Genomic DNA, 22,557 nt, shown 5'->3' on the forward strand with positions numbered 1-22,557 from the left:
CTTGAATTATATCAATACTCACGCACTCGATTGATTTATAAAAATCCAAATCTATCGGTCCTCACTATTATCGCTACCGATTAATTATTTGACGACTGAGAATTACTCGAATTAAACTCGAATTAAATAGCACATTACATACAATTAGAGAAATTAGAAATTTTCTTTTTCTTATAAATTATATTACATTATCAACACGTTTACTGACGCACTCGATCGATAAAATAAGGCTTTTACGAATGAATCGGTTCATCAGTAATAATTGCTATCAGTTAATCATTCGGCGAATGAGAATACTTGATGAAAAAGAAACACATTAATGCATAATCACATTAATCAATTATTTATAAACACATATCAACACTTTTACGGATTTACGCACGTGATCAATAAATCGAAAAATTCACGAATAATAAATTACAAAGTAATAAATTACATTTAATTATTAGCGATTAATCAGCTGATTTTGAAATCATTTGACAAAATGCGTTACATACACGACACACGTTACTCGATGAGACGTTCTGCTTGACAACAATAAGCATCCATACTCGCGGGAGGTGGCGCGGAGGGGGACATAGTCTCTTCACGGAAATTGTATAATAGGAGGAGGAGGTATAGGATGAGACGATCGATACTTCGCTCAATAATCCTTCGATTATTAGAAGAACATCCTTATCAAGATGATAAGGACATAAGAACATTTACGAATGAAGAATATTACGATATGCTGATGGCACGCTGTTGCAAGACGATACGCCGAATTGTATTCAAACCGAACAAAACATCCATCGGCTCCTGTTATACTTCGAACTGCTCAAAGATTATACGAAACTGGCAGTGTCCTCCCAAACAAACACTGAGAGAGATCGCGAGGCAAGAAATTTGCGGAATATGGAGACAGTTGTATGTGCTTTCGAGCAAAATCCGGAAACGAGTATTCGGATCGTTGCTCGAGAACACGATTTATCATGCAACTATAGGATATTGCCAGAAGAAAAATTGCACGCATTTCACTACACACGCGTACAACATTTACAAACTGAAGATTATTATCTAAGAAGAATATTCTGCCAAAATTTTCTGAGAAACGTCGAATGAAATCCCAGATTCGCTTCTCGTGTGATATTCAATAATGAATCGCTATTCCACAAGAAGGAATTTTACATACAACATAACTTGCTACAATCTATGGACTCCTTATTATTATCAAACAGAACTTCTCATCGAGTAACATGTATCGTGTATGTAACGCATCTTTATCAAATGATTTCAAAACCAGCCGATTAATCGGTAATAATTAAATGTAATTTATTACTTTGTAATTTATTATTCGTGAATTTTTCGATTCATTGATCGTACGTAAATCCGTAAAAGTGTTGATATGTGTTTATAAATAATTGATTATTGTGATTATGCATAATGTGTTTCTTTTTCATCATTCTCATTCGCCGAATGATTAACTGATAGCAATTATTACTGATGAACCGATTCATTCGTAAAGACCTTATTTTATCGATCAAGTGCGTCAGTAAACGTGTTGATAATGTGATACAATTTATAAGAAAAAGAAAATTTTTAATTTGTCTAATTGTATGTAATGTGCTGTTTAATTCTGAGTAATTCTCAGTCGCTAAATAATTAATCGGTAGCGATCAATAATGATGGACCGATAGATTTGGATTTTTATAAATCAATCGAGTGTGTAAGTATTGATATAATTCAAGAACGAAAAACTTTGATTTATTGGTGTGGATTCGTCGCATGGAAAAGAGTTGCTATCACGGCGAGTAAAGTTATTTGTCGGTTTTTTGCAAGATACGAAGACATCGAATTTTTACAAGATAAGTGCATGCGTATGCGTATATGTATGCATGCATGCATGCGAGCGCGAATGTGCATGTGTGTTTGTGTCTCGTAGCAAAGCAGCTGATCGCAGCGTGCGCCCCGAGTAATCATCCGCGTCGGACGGTGAGTTGCGCCGTCCCTGCCTACCTTCTATGCTGCCTATTCAACCCGTAATTGATAAACTATTTCTAAGGTAAAGGAAAAATTATCTTGAAATAAAGTCAGGAATACGCTTCTTTAAGGATAAACGGTTGTTCTGAATCACCCTGTATATATATATATATATATATATATATATATACAGGGTGATTCAGAACAACATATATACATATATATATACATATATATATATATATATATATATATATATATATATATATACATATATATACATATATATATATATATACATATATTTAAATTTTTTACTTTGACATAGAATGTTGCGTGCGTGCGTGCGTACATGTGATTATTTTAAAATCTGCAAATTTTGTCGATTTTTATGAAACTGTATTTCCATTTCCAGAGATTGCAGAACAATTTTTCTCGGTGCATTTTGGAAAGTAAAACTTCTGAACAGCTTCTAGACATGCTAGAGTCGAGGTCTCCTTCTAAAGAAAAAGTTTCTTATTTTAAAATGTATGCAACGATATTTTTCAACCTGTTCGTGCTTTGCTTTGTAAAAGTTAGAATGTCGTGAAATTCTTAGAATTTAATACGGCCTGCTGTTTTTTCCGAAAAAGACTATTCGATGGGGCGGCAAATATCATATTAACTGTTTCAAAGTAGAAGTTTCACTCTTTAAAACGCACCCGGGGAAATTGTTTTGCGATCTCTGGAAATGAAGGTACAGTTTCTGAAAGAACGATAAAATTTGTAGATTTTAAAGTGATCCTCTAATTGTTGTGCGCGATGTATTTATCGCGCTATCAGCCAAACTTATTTGAACATACAAACATATTTTCCTTAAAATCTCGTATTGAAGTCAACAAATAAAATTTCGCACCATGCAAAAAGTTTGCGATGGTGCAATAGTCATATTATTTTAATTAAAATTTAAACTAATTTAAACTAATTTTCAGTTACAATCGCATGTGCTGATACCGCAATTCTTATCTATGATATTTGCTGCTCTACAACGCATGTATATCACAGCATGGGCAGCTAATGATTTAAAAGAAGTCGTAAGTTTATAAAAATATATATAATAAGATGCATGAAAGGAAGCTTAAATAAATGTATGTCATTTTTATCATTGTTACGTCCTGACGATTTCATTCGACGACTCGATCCTTCTCTTTCGAGAATTATCATCTATTATTTTTATTGCATTAGAAATAAAAAGAGTATACAAGTGAACACGTGTCTGAAACTCCAAATAATTATCAAACAACATCCAACCTATTGTTCGATAAGTTAATATAACGCGGAATCAGACGAAGGCAGAGGAAGTGACACGCGAGCACACGCGATCAAACTCATTTTGATAATCAAATCTAGAAAGATGTATCAAGTTTTTCTCGTCCCGATCATATATATAGCGCCCTTCTAAGACAATCATTTTTTTCCAACGACGTCTCGGTACTGGACATTTTCGTTCCCATTAATTATTAGAGTCAGTAACAGTATCAAACATTTTTTCGATTTTCTTCATCAATACTGCTCGCTCGCATCACCTTCCGGGTTCCGTGACTGCCGAAGCTCATCAGCTCTCACACAAATCAGCAGCTAGTAAATTCTAGATTTACATTTATTCAATAGTAGTTCTAAATTATTTGTCTTCTTTCAGCTGTTTCTCCTTCTTACCGTTACTTCTTCTTTTATCTTTTTCGTTCCCTCTTTCTTTTTTCAATCTTGCTTTCACTGTCGGACTTCTCGGGCTTCCAACACATTTCGAAGCGTTAATCAGATTCATGACTGTCGGAATAATCGGCAAAATCCTGCATTTTCCATCTTTCTGTTTCTTCTCTCAAACTTGCTTTCGCTGTTCGATCTCACGGGCTCTCGATACATTTCGGAGGGTCCTAACGACATTAACAACAGTAATTCCCTTTCTTTTCTCCTCCTGATTGCCCATTTTCGAAAGTGGAATTTATAATGAATTCCACTATGCCTTTAGAAGATTATCCCACACACGCACACACACACACGCACACATCCGTGTGTATGTGTGTGTGTGTGTGTGTGCGTGCGCGCGCGCGCGCGCGTGGTGTGTGTGTGTGTGTGTGTGTGTGTGTGTGTGTGTGTGTGTGTGTACGAGGGCGATTTGAAAAGTCCGTGCAAAATAAGAAAGATAGCACCACTGTTGGGTATCGAGGTTATTTTCAGTTAGTAGCATCTCTTGAAAGAACACATATCAAGTTTCAGCCAGATTGATCTATTTCTCTGTATTTGGCGTTCATCTGAATCGAAAAAGTCGAGTGATTTCTAAAAAATGTATGAAAGAGAATTTCGTGTGTTGATCAAGCCATTACTTTATGAAAGGCAAATCGCCTCAGGAGACTGGTTTGAAAAAGAAGCTTAATAAACATGATGATCTACACCTTCGATTAGAACAGTTTATAAATGGTTTCAAATGTTTCGGAGTGGCCATATGAGCACAAGTGACGCCGAACGTTCTGGACGCTTTGTGGCTACTACTCCAGAAATCATTGATAAAATCCATGATATGATAATGGATGACAGAAGAATGGATGATAGAAGGTGCTTGAGATTGCTAGTGCTGTGGGAATCTCGAGTGAACGAGTATAATATTTCGCATCAACATTTGGATATGAAAAAGTTATTTGCAAGATGGGTACCGCGATTGCTCACAACTGATCAAAAACGAAATCGTATGAAGTGTTCCAAGGAATGTTTATAGCGAAATCCATAGGACTTTTGGCGTCGTTTCGTCACTATAGACGAAACATGGATACACCACTATACGCCTGAGATCAAAAAACAGTCCAAACAATGGGTTGCCAGCGAGGAATGTGAATCTGTACCAAAGAAGGCGAAGATCATTCCTTCGGGAAGATTATGGCAATTGTCTTTTGAGATTCGCAAGCAATAATATTCATCGACTATATGGAAAAGGGTAAAACTATTACAGATAAATATTATTCATCGTTATTGGGCCGTTTGAAATCCGAACTGCAAGAAAAACATCCACGATTGAACTACAAGAAAGTCCTTTTCCATCACGACAACGCACTAGCTCACTCCTCCGGAGTTGTGGCCGCAAAATTGATGGAGTTACGGTTTCAACTCGTTCCACATCCCCCCTATTCTTCAGATTTGGCTCTCTCGGACTATTACTTGTTCCCCAATGCGAAGAAATGGCTAGCGGGAAGGAGATTTCATTCAAACAAGGAGGTGATTGTGGAAACGAATGCCTATTTTGCACAGTTGGACCAATCATATTATTCAGAAGAGATTAACAAACTGGAGCAGCGTTGGACGAAGTATATAAGCCTAAAAAGAGACTATGTTGAAAAATAAAAAAGGTTTATCCCGAAATTAAGTAGTTTTCATTTTTGCACAGACTTTTCAAACCATCCTCGTATATGCAATCTTTAAACGTTCATCTGTATAAATATTCGATCAAAGAATGATGTTTTTATATCTCTATATAATCCTTAGCGTTATTATGATAATTCTCTTTGGAACAATGTGATCTTAATTAATAATAGACATAGCATAATAATAGGTACAGAATAAAATTCGTCATAATTCAATGTTCAGCTTCTCTCTTTTTTTATTAAGATTTACTTCAGATTTATTATCAAATTATTATTAAACGTAGAATCTGTTTTATTAATTTGTTTATCTCTTTGAAATCCTCTCTTGTTCCCTCTAGCATTGGGTTACACTAGGTCCTATTCTGGGTTAAAGAGATTCTTAGACTCGAAAACGGACTGACGGGCGTACATCTCTAAGTTAATGTCATAACATCTGAACGTTGGTCTATTCCTCAAGATGATTATGGTGCGCTTGATTTTGTGGGCTTGCGTTTCACACCTCAGCTTGCGAGAGAGTGTCTGAGGCATTTTCTCATGCCCAATTATTTATTAAATAATTCTCTGAACTGGACGTAATATCATTTTATTATCATATTTAATTAATTGTTAATCATTTTCTTTATTGTTTTAAATCTTGATAAGTGAAATTTTTAAATATATATTGCGAAAATATCACCTCAGCCAGAGATGCCTGCCCGGAGAGCAAGCGATCCAGATACGATCTCTGGCTGAGATGATATTTTTCGCAATATATATTTCCTGAGAAGGGGAGGAGGATAATGAAAAGGGATTTTAATCGATATCAATCGAAGATAGTTGATTATTGAATTATTATAGAACCATTACGTTTAAATTCTGCTAAACTAAGTTGGTAATATAATTATTTAACTTCATAAAAGAGATTTAGCAACTGTCGCGAGCGCCAAGAACGCAATCGCGTCCACCGCTGACGAAGCGAGTTGCAAGCGACACTTTATTATCCGATTATTTTTATTGATAGCGACTGCCAAAGTGTATTTATTTTGTAACCAATCCACTTAATATTATACCTTAAATAGATTATGTCAATTGCCAAATCGGGTTGCGCGATCTTTACGTGGAAAACTACCGCATCACCTAGAGATATATCGCGAACGCTGACGACCATTATGATTACGTTGCAAGGACTGGCCGCCCGAAACAAGATAAAAACGGGAGACCGATGCTAGGAGGAGGGACTCATTAAGATTTTGTCTTGCAATCACGTTTGTCGCGGCCTGAATTAATTAGTGCAAAATTATACTGTTTAATAAAGTTCATTGAAAGAAAAAGAGAGTGTCGTATTTGAGGCTGAGAATCCTCAGCCGACTCTCTGGCTGATACTTTTCCGAAACGACCTGCACAACACAACCAAGATCTTGCTTGCGAAAAATTGGCCAGTTTTTCGTTGTTGTTTATTTGTTTATATAATTTTATATAATAGATTTATTATCTATCAAAATATTTTAGTTTGACTTTTTAAATCTGTAATTCACAATCTTAATAAACTTCTTAATAAACATCTTAATAAATTCAGAATATTTACAGAATGAGAGTAAAAAAAAAAAGTAAAATATATTCTATCGAAAATTTCTATTTAATACTTTGTTTATGTTCAGTATTAATTATATTAAGAAAATACAAAGTTTTCCTTCCTGTTGAGTTATTTTAACCGCAGATATTCATATTCCAAATTTATAAATTTTGAATATTAAAATGATGTCGGTTTCTCTTGTAAATGTTACGTTTTGCGTGAATTAGACTCGTCAGATGTCAGAAGAATTTTGGAATGAAAGTACTGTGAATTTAATCATCAAACGAAATAACAATCAGATAGAGATAATAAGACAAGAGCAACCGAGGCTAAAAGTATTTATCGGATGCTGTCTACTGGATCCCAAGGAATCACCTGTCCGATAAGTATAATAAATACGACAGAAAAACCCGTTAAAATAAACACACCAATGGTAAATTTAGAAGAGATAGAAACACAGAGCGCTGAAATGCTCAACACAGTGAAAAAAGACACTAAGACTATAGGCGAGAGGAGAAAATGAGTGCGAGAACAATTACACATAGATCACCTCAACATTGAGGAAAAAGAAACGTTGGAACAAATATGTAATGATTATTGCGATATATTCATTTGGAAGGTGATTCACTCTCGCACACGATCACGGTGCAACATAAAATCACCACGCGCGCGGATAGCGCACCGGTCAATGTCCAACTGTACCGCCTGCCCGAGAAGCACAAGGCGAAGATGAATAAACAGATAAAGAAAATGCTCGAGGAAAAAATTATCCATCCAAGCACAAATCAGTGGAATGCGCCAATATTGGTCGTCCCGAAGAAGGCCAATGCGTTTGGAATATCTACGCATTGTCGTAGATTTCCGGAAACTAAATAATTTAACGATAGGAGATTCGTTCCCTTTACTGAATATCACGGACCTCCTCGACCAGCTCGGGAACGCGAAATACTTCTTGATGCTAGACCTCGTGTCGGGTTATCATCAAATAGCAATGCACGACAAAGATAAAAGCAAAACGGCTTTCTCCACGTCGTATGGGCATTATGGGAGTTTAATAGAATGCCTTTCGGTTTAAAAAATGCGCTCGTCACGTTTCAGCGATTCGTTAGCGGGAATACAGGGCATAAGATGCCTTGTATATTTGGAGGACATCGTCGTTTACGGACCAAACTTGAGAGAGCATAATAAAAGATTAATCGAGGTATTTTAAAAACTAAGAAACTATAATCTGAAAGTACAACAAAGCGGGTTCCTAAGAAAAGAGGTGACATATTTAGGTCACATTATTTCAGAGGATGGTATAATTCCGGATTCATCAAAAATAACGGCTGTCACTTTCCAGTACCCAAAAAAGTAAAAGACATGCAATCCTTCATAGGATTAGTTGGGTATTACAGAAGATTCATCGAAAATTTTTCGAAGATCGCAAAACCACTGATGAAATTAACCGGAAAAGACGAAAAATTCAATTGGACAGCAAAACAACAAAACGCATTTGAAACGTTAAAAGAAAGGTTGATGATCGCGCCAGTTCTAAGTTTTACTCAGATTTTACAAAATAATTTATATTAACTACAGACGCATCTGATTACGCCATCGGAGCGATATTATCGCAAGGGCCAATAGGCCAAAACCAATTGCTTACGCAAGCAGAATTCTAAATAAAGCAGAACAGAATTACAATACGACGGAAAAAAAATTGCTAACCATAATGTGGACCGTCAAATATTTTCGACCGTATCTATATGGAACAAAATTCCAAATAGTTACGAATCACAAGCCATTGATCTGGTTATTTAGCATAACAGATCCTGGCTCGCGATTAATTAGATGGAGACTTAAATTGGAAGAATAAAACTATGAGGTAGTATATAAGGCCGGCAATACAAATGCGGACGCACTTAAAACGCAGAAATCCGATCGCGCTCGACACACAGATAAATAGGGTCAAGCGTGACAAGGAAGAGCGCGAATACAGCAAGGAGGAAAAGGAGCAGATAATGTACGAATATCATAATGCCTCCCTCGGAAGACATCAAGGTGCTACACGCACAATAAACACAATAAAATTAACACAACTGGCATGGATTAACGAAAGATGTGGAGGATTACATCGCCAAATGCGAATATTGCCAAAAGAACAAGTAGAAAAACTAGCAGAAAAACTAAGATGCCTCTAGTACTAAAACAGCAGAGAAACCGTTCGAAAAATGCGCCCTAGATATCGTGGGACCATTTATGATCATCACGAAAGGATATAAATACCTGTTGACATTTCAGGACGATTTAACGAAATTTAGTAAGGCGATACCGATATCGGACCAGGAAGCAAATACAATTGTCAAAGAGTTTACCACAAAAATAATATGCGAATTCGAAATACCAGAGAAAATATTAACGGATCAAGGTATGAATTTCGTCAGCAAGATGTTCAAGGATGTATGCACCCTCTTAAAAATAACGAAAATTCAAACTACCGCATACCATCCAGAAACTAATGGGGGTTCTAGAAAGATCACATAGGACTCTAGTAGAATATTTGAGACACTATATAAATGGACCAGACTAATTGGGATGAATAGATCCCATACGCGATGTTTACAATATGATACAATATGATACAGCAACGGGTTATACGCCGTTCGAATTAATGTACGGGCACCGAGCAAGCCTATCTACGGCGCCGCCGAAACTGTACGATAACTATGCGCAAGAACTAAAAGAACGATTCCGAGCCACACAAAAACTGGCGAAGGAACATATTTGTGAAGCGAAACAAAAAGCAAAGAACTATGCCGATAAAAATACTAACAACAAAACTTTCAAGATAGGAGATAAAGTCCTCTTGCACGATGAAGCAGTGCGTTGAAGACGATCGAAGAATTTAGAAGCACCATGGATAGGTCCGTACCAAGTAACCGAAAAAATTTCAGACGTGAATTATAGAATCAAACAGAAATGAAAAATCGTGACTGTACACGCGAACCGACTCAAACTATTTATTGAAAACTAGAAAAACGGACGCGCACGACGAAACTCGAGAGAAAATTAGAAGAAGCGTTAGTAGAAGCAAAGATATAATAGGATTAATAAATAAAATTAAGCACATACCAGTAGCAACGACGCGATACACACACAACTTGCCGCCCTGTAGCGGCGCAGATGCAGGGGGTCACGGGAGTACCATTCTTCGGCCCACCCCATAGATCTCGTGTCGGCCGCCACTTGCTGAACCGCCACCAGCCAGGAGGCACGCACATACTCACAGCACATGACGGGAGTATACTCTCGCTCGCACATCGCGCACCGCATATTCGCTATTATATACTTGCTACTATTCGTATAAAACTTTTGTTACTATATTATACTACTAATATTAACGAAATTGAGACAAGCCGAGACTCAACGCAGCCACAGCCAACGACAGACTGAAACAATTTATTATATGCACTCCGCAAAGAAAAATGCACGGGTTGGATTCACTGAAAAGCAATCTAAATCCCGATGCTCCTCGCAAGATACTCTTCGCGCGGAGGAGTACAAATACGATTCCCGGCGTACGGATGACAAAGAACCGTTTTGTTTCAAAGAACTCATACTGAGATTATAATAAACCATGCTGTACTACATGCACAAGAAAAGGGAAGAGAAAGAAAAGAAAGAGAAAATGTAAGACACACGAGAAATAAAAAATATCTTAATATTATGGTGGCAACATCTCCACATGTCGTACCCCGATGTCACAAACGATGACCAAAATCCGATCCAACGGGAATCGCCAACTAACTCCGGGGTCCTGTCGGGAGGTACGTGCGCCTTGCTCCATGGAATACATATTTCGTCCCACCACACCGTTCATGTCGCACGCGCGGAGCTATAACGCGACACGAAGCCAATAGGCGCGATCGTACGACGCGCACAGGATAGGCGTATAGAAACGGGTACATCCGTTACAGCGCGTACGAAACATGGCGACAATAAACTGAATAACAGCCCGGCGCGGAAGCTACTGGTGAACTGGCGTGCACCAAGTAGCATAAGAAGAAAAAAAATTAAATAGAATAAGGAAATGTAATATGATCCCTGAACTTTCAGGATGATGACTATTCAATGGCACTTATGCAGCACCGAGGCCGACATCGCAATACCGTACGTGCTGAAAAAATTTCACAACACGCCAGACATTTATTTCGAAGAAACAGGGTTAATGAACCAAGTACAAACCACCTGGAAGTTAGTAATCAAACTGGACATTAATGCGTTAGAAAAAAGAGCGTGACAGATGGAAAATTACCTAGATCAAACCAGCGAGCGAGGCAAGAGCATCATTGGACCGTCCAATTCACGTGTAAAATCATAATGCAAATAATGCAAAAGGACAATGCAAAATTAACACAGCTGCTAATGCGACTGAGAACTATCTACTACACTAGAGACAGCAAATGAGGACTAATAAACGCGATTGGCGCGATAAGCAAAACATTATTCGGCACCATGGATGCCGAAGAGCATCTTAATAAACAAATACAAATGCTGCAAGAAAATCAACAGACCCTACAACACGAAAACTCAGACCAAAATTATCAAACGCCATAATAGAGAATATGGATGGATTGGAAAAAACGAAAATATATTGCGGAATGTCAGCGCGAATGAAGTTACAGCTTGCGAGGTATACGCAACGAGAGGACATGACGAAAACTTATTAATACGGACGATAATGACGGACTTGACAAAAGACGTAGAAAACACAATCGACTATTTGTCACTGACCAAAGACAGAATAGTACACGCGCGACTATTACCGTTGGAAAAAATTGTAACAGAGCTGTGAAAAGCAGCGACCCAATTGACCGAGGGCTTACATTTTCCATTCACAATACGGGTGGAAAACTGGCGTACGATCTAAAAATATATAATAATAAGCATATTATAATAAACTGGACATTTATACGATTATTCATTTGCCGATAATTGCGTTTCCCACAAAAACTAATAAAAACTGTACCGGTACGCAACACGGTACTTTCACATTTATAAAAATTCACCACCTGTTAGTAGCGATAGATAAGGAAAATCATCATTACATATTACCAGACGAAAACATCTACAGACATGTATACAAGACAGATAGCTGTTCACATGCGAACGAGATTTTTCTGTCTATCATATCAACACAAACGCACCATGTGAGATGCAAGTAAACGCTATCTAAACGCGCCGGGCCTCAAAAATTGCGAACAGCGATGCGTAGCAATACACTCCAATACCACCAATATCCACTCTTGTGGATAACATTAACGGAACCACAAGCATGGCTATACTCAATGATAACAAATCAAAAAATAAATATCCAGTGCGAAGTCACCGGAACAACAGTTAGAATTAAGCGGCACGGGAAAAATAAAAATTAACAGAAAATATAAACTAACAACGCCCGAAGTAACACTACTAACGCAGCAACAACTGCCGATAAAATATTAGGTGTACAAAAAAGTTCTGAGCTTTTTTTTGTAAAATTCAATCTTTATTCAAAAACAAACAAAAAAATATTAATCAGCGAAATATTCCCCGTTTGCATCAATGACTTTTTGCCATCTTTCGAGTAGCTTGCGAATTCCTTGACGATAGAAGCTCACCGGCTTCGAAACGATAAAGTCATCAATGCATTTTCGTATCTCTTCAAATCTCACGAAATGTATATCAGTCAAATGATGCTGCAGCGACCGGAATAGATAGTAATCGGAAGGCGTTGTCTGGGCTATACGCCGCGTGCGGGAGAAGTTCCCAGCCTAACGCAAAGATATGGTTCTAAGTCGCTTTCGTAACATGTGGTTGAGCATTGTCATGAAGCAAGATCACTTTACGACATCTTTGGCCAGTAAATGGCCTCTTTTCTTCTAATGCATCGCTCAAATTGGTCAATTGTTGTTGGTAGCGGTCTGCCGTGATTGTTTCACCCGGTTGTAACAACTCGTAATACAACACACCTTTCCAATCCCACCAGATACAGAGCAAAATCTTCTGGCGTGGATATTGGGTTTTGGCGTCGATGTCGAAGGTTGACCAGGGTCAACCCATGATTTTCTACGTTTAGGGTTATCATAAAGAATCCACTTTTCATCGCTTGTAATGATTTTGTGCAGAAAATCTTTTTTCCGGAACTTTGAAAGCAAAGTGAGTGCAATGTCACGCCGACAATTTTTGTTGTCTTCGAACAATTCATGCGGAACCCATCTGCCTTCCTTCTGAATCTTTCCCATCGTATGTAAACGTACGGAAATGGTTTGCTGCGTAACGCCAAGCTGTTCTGCAAGCTCCTTTTCAGTTTGCGCAGAGTTTATATCTAGCAGTGCTTGCAATTCGTCCGTTTCAATCTTTTGAGGGCGTCCACGCGGTTCATCTTCAAGACTGAAATCTCCTTGGCGAAATTTTTGATACCATCTTTTACATGTAGTATGACTTACAGCGTTCTTTCCATATGCAGCACAAATCATTGCAGTGGCTTCAGCAGCATTTTTCTTCAGATGAAACGCGAAGTGGATGGAAAATCGAATATGCTTTTTTGTTATTGCCATCGTGAACACTACTGATTTTTGAGGTTATGTGCATCAAACGCCAAACGTATGGCATTTTAGAAGGCCAAATGTCAACGCTTTAAAACCGCAAAAGGGCGGGAAGATATATAAAATTTAAATTATTATTTCGGTAGTATGAAATCTAAAGCTCAGAACTTTTTTGTACACCTAATATATACAGGCACAGTTAGACAGTCAGACTTCAATTTAATACTCACACCGCGCGACAGCGGAATTAATCAATCGATAAAAAATATTAAGTTATATTAAGTTACAACCGATAATAAAGAATCCTCGAACTTGCTAGACTAAGTATATTAAAAGACGAAGTAAACAAACAGGTAGACGAAAATATGTATACAGAAATAGCCATTTTATATATCCGATTAGCTTTAGCGAATTAATAGTAATTGTAATCATTATCGTTATAATAATTGTAATTGTAAGGAAAAAGAAAAATACAATAAAGAACTTCTCGTCGTAACACCAAAAGTTTACGACAAAGCAATGATGTATTAACAAGGAAAGGCATGGAAGTGTGCCCCTCCGATTTTGATGAGTTTTAAATATATTATATTCTAGACCAAAATAAGGGACACGTATTTTTTTATACGTGCCCGTTTTGAATTTTAGGGGGTAAAACACCCTCTTGAAAAAAATCCGTTTTTTTATTTCAAGACAAATATCGCCGAAATTATTAAAGTTACAAAAAAATGTTTCAAATAAAAGTTGAATAGTTACAAGAATACTTTATAATAGTAATGTAAAAAAAATTTACAAGAAATTTGTTTAAACAAATCCTCTACTACTTTATATTTTTTTTGAAAATTTTTCACTTTTTTGTGACCAAATTAAAGATTATTTTATCGAATCCAACCATATATGACAAAGTTATTTTCCGATTTATTATTTTTGAGAAATAATTAGAACATTTATGTACGCGTGCTATCCGTGCTCGTTCATGCGCTTGGTCTTTCACGAGTCTCATATAACATTGGTTGCGTGAAACAACGTTGATTAACAATCCGATTTAACAATACAATATTTATTTATTTATTTATTTATTTATTTGTTTATTTATTTATTTCTTACAATGGGAGGGTATTTCTATTTTAATCAAAGATATTTTTTAAAAATAAAGGAATTATTACTTTTATTAATAGTACTACAGCTAATTGCAGCGGTTAATGTCGAATATATTCTATTAATCAAGATTTATTAGGATTTATGAAGGAAGAAAGGAAAAAGTACATATTTAATATTCATATAATTAAAGATACACTTATGAAGTTCTTTTTATTACTTACCAAATATCATATATAAATATATAAGAGCACAGATATATAATAATGGTATAAAAGTTACATGGATAATAACAGAAATATGTCAATATAGCTTTCCAGAGGTTATGAAATATATCAGATGCATTATATAATTGTCATTATGTTTGTATTATTAAAACAATTAATAAGTTAATCAAAATTTTGTATAAATATATATGTATATATATATATATATATATATATATATATATATATATATATATATCTGATATATTTCATAATCTCTGGAAAGCTAATCTTTCTTTACATATTATTAAAATTTAAGGTTAATTATTATGTATGATTGCAATATATAAAATTCGGAAGAGTTAGGAGAACACGAATATCCCACGTACTGCAGTAGACTACACATATTACTTGATATAAAATAAAAAATGCTATTAAACGCAGTGATAAAAAGTACATTGAATATTATCAATTTCAAAACGGTTAATCAAGACGGTGATTAATCGTGACGATGGTCAATCGGAACGGTGATCAATCGGGACTGTGATCAATCGGGACTGTGGTCAATCGGGACGGTAGTCAATCGGGACGGTAATCAATCGAGACGGTGGCCAATCGGGACTGTGGTCAATCGGGACGGTGGTCAATCGGGACAGTGGTCAATCGGGACTGTGGTCAATCGGGACGGTGGTCAATTGCAACGTGATCAATTGGGACTGTGGTCAATATTAACGTGGTCAAACGGGACGTTCCCAGTGACTCTATGAGTTTGGATTCTATTGACGTAATTATCGGTGTCGATTTGTTCGGTCAGCTCGTTCTTGATGGTTCGTCGAAGTTCATCAGGCGAATCTACTGCGCAAAGTACCATTCTCGGATGGATTCTTTCCGGTCCAATCGCGTCTACAAGTGAATCGATTCCCGTGCCGCGTCACTGTGGAAGCTTTCGATTTCGATCTTCGTCATTTCCGGGAAATCGAAGAGATTCCTCAAACGGCTCACAGCCCTGAAGAGCGTCAATGTGAAGAGCATTTCCGCGCAATTCATTCTTGCACGTCTCAGGGACGTTACATAGTTAGATTATCATTAAAAAACAACCCACCTATTTCGTTAGAAGAATCTTGCTTCATCGGCTTGTCAAGTCTCCACCGATTGGAGCAATGTCTCTAGCGAAATTCAACCAAAGCTGCCACATACCGTGATTTTCTCACTGAATATGAGGATCTAGGCCATATGGCCAAAAGTCCATCAACAGATACTGTCGAGGTACTACCTCAAGGCTGTTATATCCCACATTATGCTATCTTCCGGGATAGCAGTGCAACCACTCATTTGCACGTTGTTTTCAAGGTATCATAGTGTCGAACCACTAACGGTATGTCACTGAATGATAACATGATGATTGGTCCCAAACTTCAAAATAATCTGGCTGACATCATCATGCAGGGCGTCACCATCATTATGTTTATACTGCCGACATTGTCAAGATGTATCGACAAATCCTAATCAACTCTCATGATACCGATTATCAGCGCATTCTGGCGCATTCTGGCGCTCCTCTCCTTGCGAACCAGTCACAGAGTATCGTCTTTTTACCATACGTACGACACAGCTGCCGCTCCGTACCTAGCCCTTCGGGATTTACATCAGCCAATTGACAATTCGTTAGCAGTTTCCGTTTTGCATCATCAGATTTACGTCGATAACTGCGCTTTCGGCGCCGACAATAAAATTTTTGTTTGGCAAACCCGCGATCAATTGATTGCGTTGCTCAAAAAAGGTGGCTTCTGCCTTCGAAAATGGGCTAGCAATTCCGCAGATCTGCTGTCTGATCCTTCCGATTATAGATTGGCTCATAAATTTTTGCAGGATGATATCGAAGTTCTAGGAATCATATAGAATCTTGTTCTCGATGTGTTTCAATTTCAAGTTTCCGTATCGTCTAAGCCCGCAAGAAAGAAAACAGCGATTTTCTCGAATACAGCTAAGTTTTTCGATCTTCTTGGATGGACTATTTCCATCATTCTGGCAAAGATATTGTTGCAATTATGGTCGCTCAAACGTCAATGGGATGAAGAAATTCCTTGCAAGCTTCCAGATTGTTGGCTAGATTATTACAACCGGCTTTCATCTCTCAATGCCATCAAAATCCCCCGCTGGATTACGCATGGCACACGCCATGCATAGTTCTCTTCATGGTTTCGCTAACGCATTGACCAAAGTCTTCGCTGCCATAGTGTATCTTCGTATTGTTCATGTTGATGGCTCGATTATCGTTTCTCTTCTTATTGCTAAATTGAAGGTAGCACCATTCAAAACAATAAGCGTTCCTCGCCTCGAACTGTCAGTTGCGTATCTTCTTGCGCGATTGTTTCGATTCACAAGAGATGCCCTCCAGCGTCCGAAGAATCATTGCTAGACTGACTCTACAATTACATTAGCCTGGCTAAGTCAATCTCCTTCTCACTGGAAGACTCTTGTTGCCAATCATGTTTCTGCAAGTCAATACCTTCTTCTGAATGCTTCATGGCGATATGTTCTGATGCAATCAAATCCTACCGATTGCGCTTCGCGTAGTCTAACTCCCGATGATTTAAAAGAGCACAGCTTAAGGTCAGAGTCATCGTGGCTGCAGCGTTCGCAAGAATGCTGACCGAATTCATGCCGTATCGTCAGACAACCTCAAGAGCGTCGGAATCATTCCGTCTGCCTCCTTACTTCTACTTCAAGTTGAAGTCTCGTTTTTCATCGTGGCCAAAATTGCTAAGGGTCACCGCCTATTTTTATCATTTTTTGCCCTCGAAATCGATCCGCCTCGAATTCATTTCCTTCAATTTCATAACTCTACAACCGGAAGAAATTCAAAGAGCGAAACTATACTGGCTAAAGATAATGCAGTCAGATATGTTTCTGAACAAGATTTCATTGTTGATGCATTAATGTTCCGAAGAATAGTACGTTGTCGTCTCTCAATTCATATTTGGACGGACTCCTCCGTGTTGGAGGAAGATTTCGACACGTTAATCTCCTAGGGATGACGAAGAATCGTTCTATGTTCCTATCCGCTCTTGGCGCTTATCAAGCATCATCACTTAAGAATGTTGCATGCCGGATCACAACTTACAACGCGTCGTTACGGAATAAATTTTGGATCCTCTGTTCGCGCACTACCGTTTGTTCCTATACAAATGCATTCCATGTGCGCACGAAAGAGCTGCAGTGCCTGCAGAACAAATGACTGATTTACCAGATGTTCGAGTTAATCGCACAATTCGAGTCTTTGTACATGCCGTTGATTATGCAGGACCGATCGCGATCCGAACAGCTTCTGGCCGAAGTCACAAATCGCAGAAAACATATATTTCGTTATTCGTATGTTTAACAACCAAGGTCATTCACTTGGAGCTCGTTAGCGATTATAGTTTATCCTTTTCTTACCGCGTATTACTATTTCGCTTCCCGCCGAGAGTTGCCGCTCTTGATGTACTCGGACAACGGAACTACCTTTCGGTAGACGCGGATCAGGAATTGTCTGAGTATAGCAAGACAATTTGCGATCCAAACTTTCTAAATCATCTCGCGGTACGACAGCGTGACATTTTTTATTCTCTGCAGCACTCTATTTCGGCGGTCTATAGGCAGCCGAATGGTGTTCATAGTGTAAAGCATCATTTCAAACGATATATCTTCATACTCACATTTGAAAATATGTCCACGCTGCTCTGTCGTGTCGAGATTTCGCTTAATTCTCGTCCAATCGCTGCTATTTTTGAGAATCCTGATGATTACCAAAATTCCCGGTCATTTTCTTATCGGAGCTCCTTTTATTGTTCTTCCTGAACCTAGCGTGCTTAAATTGAATGAAAACAAATTATCGCGATGGCAATTAGTTCAACGTTTAACTAAAGATCTTTGAAAATCGTGGTTAAGCAACTTGCATATCCTTCAACAACGCCCAAAATCGTGCAGCAACTGGCCAAAATTGATCAAATCGTTTTGCTGCGTAATCCATTAGTTCCGCCGAATCAATGGGAACTCAGTTGCATTGTCATCCCGGCGATGACGGGCTCGCGTTGTTACCGTTAAAATCAGCCGATCTGAGTACCAACGTCCGATTATGAAATTGTGCTTCCTTCCTTATGGATATCAATGTAGAAGATTCAAAAGCTTCCGTTATGGCGGGCGGAAGTGCCCCATACCATAGACACATATTTTCCGTAGATTTCGATTAAAATCAATTTATCGTTGCGTATCACATTAATATTATGTTATATTCTGCCTAATTGTTTTATTTAAACTATTGTAAAATTATGCTATCATTATTGTTGTATTAGAAACAGGTTTTGAATGCTTGCATTCGAGATAGGCGGTATATTTGGGAATAAAATAATTCAAGTGAAATTTCTGTTTGTCTTTTGTATTTATTCTGTGGATCGCCCTTTATATATTTCGGCTAAGCTAAGTATACATCACGCGTACATGGCCTGGATGTACGCGACCAACACATGCTCTGTAAAATCTGCGGCGCAGCTCACCTGTATAATCCTTGAAATTAGGATTGTTCGTTGCGCATGACCCAAGTTCGCTTCTCGCTCCCAATCGATACGGATCTAGCTATAGTTTGATAGCGTTCTTCTGTCTTCGCTTTCATCGCTTTCTCGTATCCGGATCAAAATTCGTTATTGCTGCCGCATTTGCCGTAAGAAATGGAATAAATAAATGGAATACCTCGTGTAAAGTTTGCACGAAGGCTGATCAAAACCATAACTTGAAGCGAGGTATCATGTAGGAAGACTTCTGTCGTTATCGCGTTCCCGAAGATTTCCGTTGCTTCCGCGTTCCCGAAAATTTCCGTCGTGTCGTGCGCGAACCGGTACTTTGATAGCTGAAACCAGCGACAGCCACCGCTTTCTTCCACCGACCGCTGACTGCTTATATGCATGGTGAATAAATTATATTTTATAATTTATTCCGCAATTGTTTGTTCGATACCCGATCTTCCCGCCTTGATACACGGTTCTTCATATAAGGTTGAACTAGCCAACCCGCAAACAATAGTGATTAATTATTAGATTTATTATTAAAATCAATCGAATCACTTGAACAAAAAAAGTTTTTTTTCGTTCAAGTGATTTTCAGTTTCCGATAATTAAATTGATTAAATAATTAAAATTATTGTTAATAATAATTAACTGATAAATTAATAAATTTCTCGTTTTTTGATCGAGTAAGTAAACTGATAATGTAAAAGTGTAAAAGTTGTGTAAAAGTTTATCAGTGTAATTAAAAAGTTGATTAGTGAATTGAAGTTTGTTAAAAGGAACTTATTTGGAATTCGATCGGAAAATCCACTTGTTTTTCTCAAGGAATTTGAGAAACAGTAAAAAAGGTCGTGGAATCATTATACAAAATGATTTTTATAAGGTAAGTGAGTGAATGAGTGACTGAGTAAGAGTGTGTGAGAGAGAGAGAGAGAGAGAGAGAGAGGGGGGGGGGGAGAGAGAGAGAAATAGAGGGCGAGGGGAAAAGTGAGAGAGAGAGAGAGAGAGAGAGAGAGAGAGAGAAAGAGAGAGAGAGAGAGAGAATCTGTCTATTAAAATAACTTTTATTTTTAAAATGTCGTATTCTTGATTTATTTTTGAGATCACTTTTCTTTTTCTAAATTTTTATTTTTATTTTTTCAAATTTTTGTATTAATGATGCACGTATTATGTATAGCACGTACTCTTATGTATCAATTCACCAGGCGTCGCGCGTAAACGCCCGCGTCTGATGGTGAGTTGCGCTGTCCTTGTCTATCTATCATATTTAACCCATCATACGGTAATTATTTCTTTTAATAGTTGAAACTAAATTTCAAACAAAATTTTGAAAAAGGAAAAATCGTTTTAGAATTAAGTCAAAAATATGACATTTTAAGGACATAAAGTCGTTTTGAATCATCGTATATACATATTTTATAACACACATATATATACATGTATTCTCGAATCCTCACAATCAGTACTCCAGAACGATGATGGAGTACGATCGATGATGGACTCTCATATGAAGCCTAGGTATAACTAGATGTATAAGGACATAGGGATAACAAGTGACCCAGCTACTTAAGAAAATATAAACAAGATAAATATCGGAGATAATGTAGAGTATTGATGAAATTAAAATATGGAAATTGTGAGGAAACAAATAAATATTGGTTAGGATAAGAAAAGAGGAGATGTGTCTTTTGGAGAAGGGAAAGATAATATAACATTATGTAAGAGAATGCCAAAAAACTAAAGGCTGGTTGAAATAGAGATAGAAACAAAGAGTCGATAATGGAGAAATGATGCAAGGACGAGTTAAATTAGGAAAAAGGGAAAGTTTTAAGAAAAATATAGAAAGAGATAAAAAAGAGATAAAATTAAAGAAAGGAAACCAAAAAAAATAAACGACAAAAATAAAAACAAAGAGAGAAAATATGTTTTCTGCAAAGAGAGGACCTTGATAAGAGAGGCTATGATAGATAAGAATAAGTAAATAGTAAGTAATTAATAGTAAGTAATAAAGATAAAGTAGAAAAGATAAGTAAAAGTTGTAAGCAAGCGGAAAGAACCAAAGCAAAAAAGATATAGTGAGAACAGATATAGTGTATAATACGAGGATCGTCCGAAAAATTTTGAACTTAACATAGAAACAAGTATTTTGTCAATCAAATTTAGTTTTATTTTTTAATATAATCTCCTTTTAAATCAATACACTTTTTTCAGCGATGCTCCCACCCCTTTAACTCATTCAAATAATAGTTAGCATCTTGCTCTGCAAAATGAGACTTCTCGGATGCAATGACCTCGTTCGACGAAAATTTCTGTCCCTCGAGCCAAACTTTGAGTCTACGAAACAGGAAAAAGTCGCTGGAACCAGATTTGATAAATATGATGGGTGGTTAATCAATTCGAACCGCAATTCGTGAATTTTTATTATAGCGACCACCGAAGTGTGAACCGGTGCGTTATCTTGATGGAACAGCACTTTATTTTTCTTCAAATGTGACCATTTTTTCGCAATTTTTGCCTTCAGCTTGTCAATTAATGATGTGTTAGTACATTCTCATTATTGTTTTATCTTTTTCAAGATAATCGATGAACACAATTCTATGACTCCTAATCCCAAAAAACAGTTGCCATCACCTTCCCGGCCGATGAAACCGTCTTCGCCTTCTTCAGAGCAGGTTCACTCGCAATCCACTGTTTTGATTGTTCCTTCGTTTCAGGAGTGAAGTAGTGATTTCAAGTTTCAACAGTTATAACTTGATTATTGATTATTAATCGATGCAAAAAATCTGACTCGTTTCGTTTAAATCGCTCCAACAGGACCTTGGAAATGTTCATTCGAATGTGTTTTTGATCCACAGTGAGCAAGCGCGGCACTCAACGTGCGATGAGCTTACGCATGGTTCTTTAATCAATATATGATAAACATGTCCACAGTCTCTTTCTCTCTAACTTTGATCGACTCGACGGTCGTCCAGTACCATTTAGTGAACTTTTTCGATGTTATCAGTAATGGCCACAATTGTCCCGAACGTTCGTCATTAGCCAAGCTGGTACGATCATGTTTAAATTCAGCTGCCGATCTTTTCTTGGTGGTAAATGATGGAGCAGAATCTCTGTAAACAGCGTCTAACTCGGCTTTAATTTGTATAGACGTATTACCTTCAAATGCAAAAATTTAATCACGGCACGATATTCGATTTTTTCCATTTTTACAAAAACATCGACTGACACGAATAACTGTCAAACCAT

The 22,557-nt window shown here is 37.3% G+C and overlaps 1 protein-coding gene across 3 annotated transcripts in view; it reads left to right on the forward strand.

The window, feature by feature from the left end:
* LOC105425491 (odorant receptor 10-like) overlaps window positions 1-22,557 on the forward strand; it is a 150,381-nt gene that overhangs the window by 7,599 nt on the left and 120,225 nt on the right. For 2 of the 3 annotated variants that reach the window (XM_089078584.1, XM_089078582.1), the window contains exon 3: window positions 2,931-3,032. The exons of the other annotated variant lie outside the window; for it this stretch is intronic. In XM_089078584.1, the coding sequence (XP_088934710.1) occupies window positions 2,931-3,032 (102 nt within the window). The remainder of the gene's footprint in view (window positions 1-2,930; window positions 3,033-22,557) is intronic. 3 annotated transcript variants of the gene reach the window in all.

Source organism: Pogonomyrmex barbatus, unplaced genomic scaffold (genome assembly GCF_055798465.1).
Source record: "Pogonomyrmex barbatus isolate J1 unplaced genomic scaffold, ASM5579846v1 scaffold24, whole genome shotgun sequence".
Classification (NCBI taxonomy): domain Eukaryota; kingdom Metazoa; phylum Arthropoda; class Insecta; order Hymenoptera; family Formicidae; genus Pogonomyrmex; species Pogonomyrmex barbatus.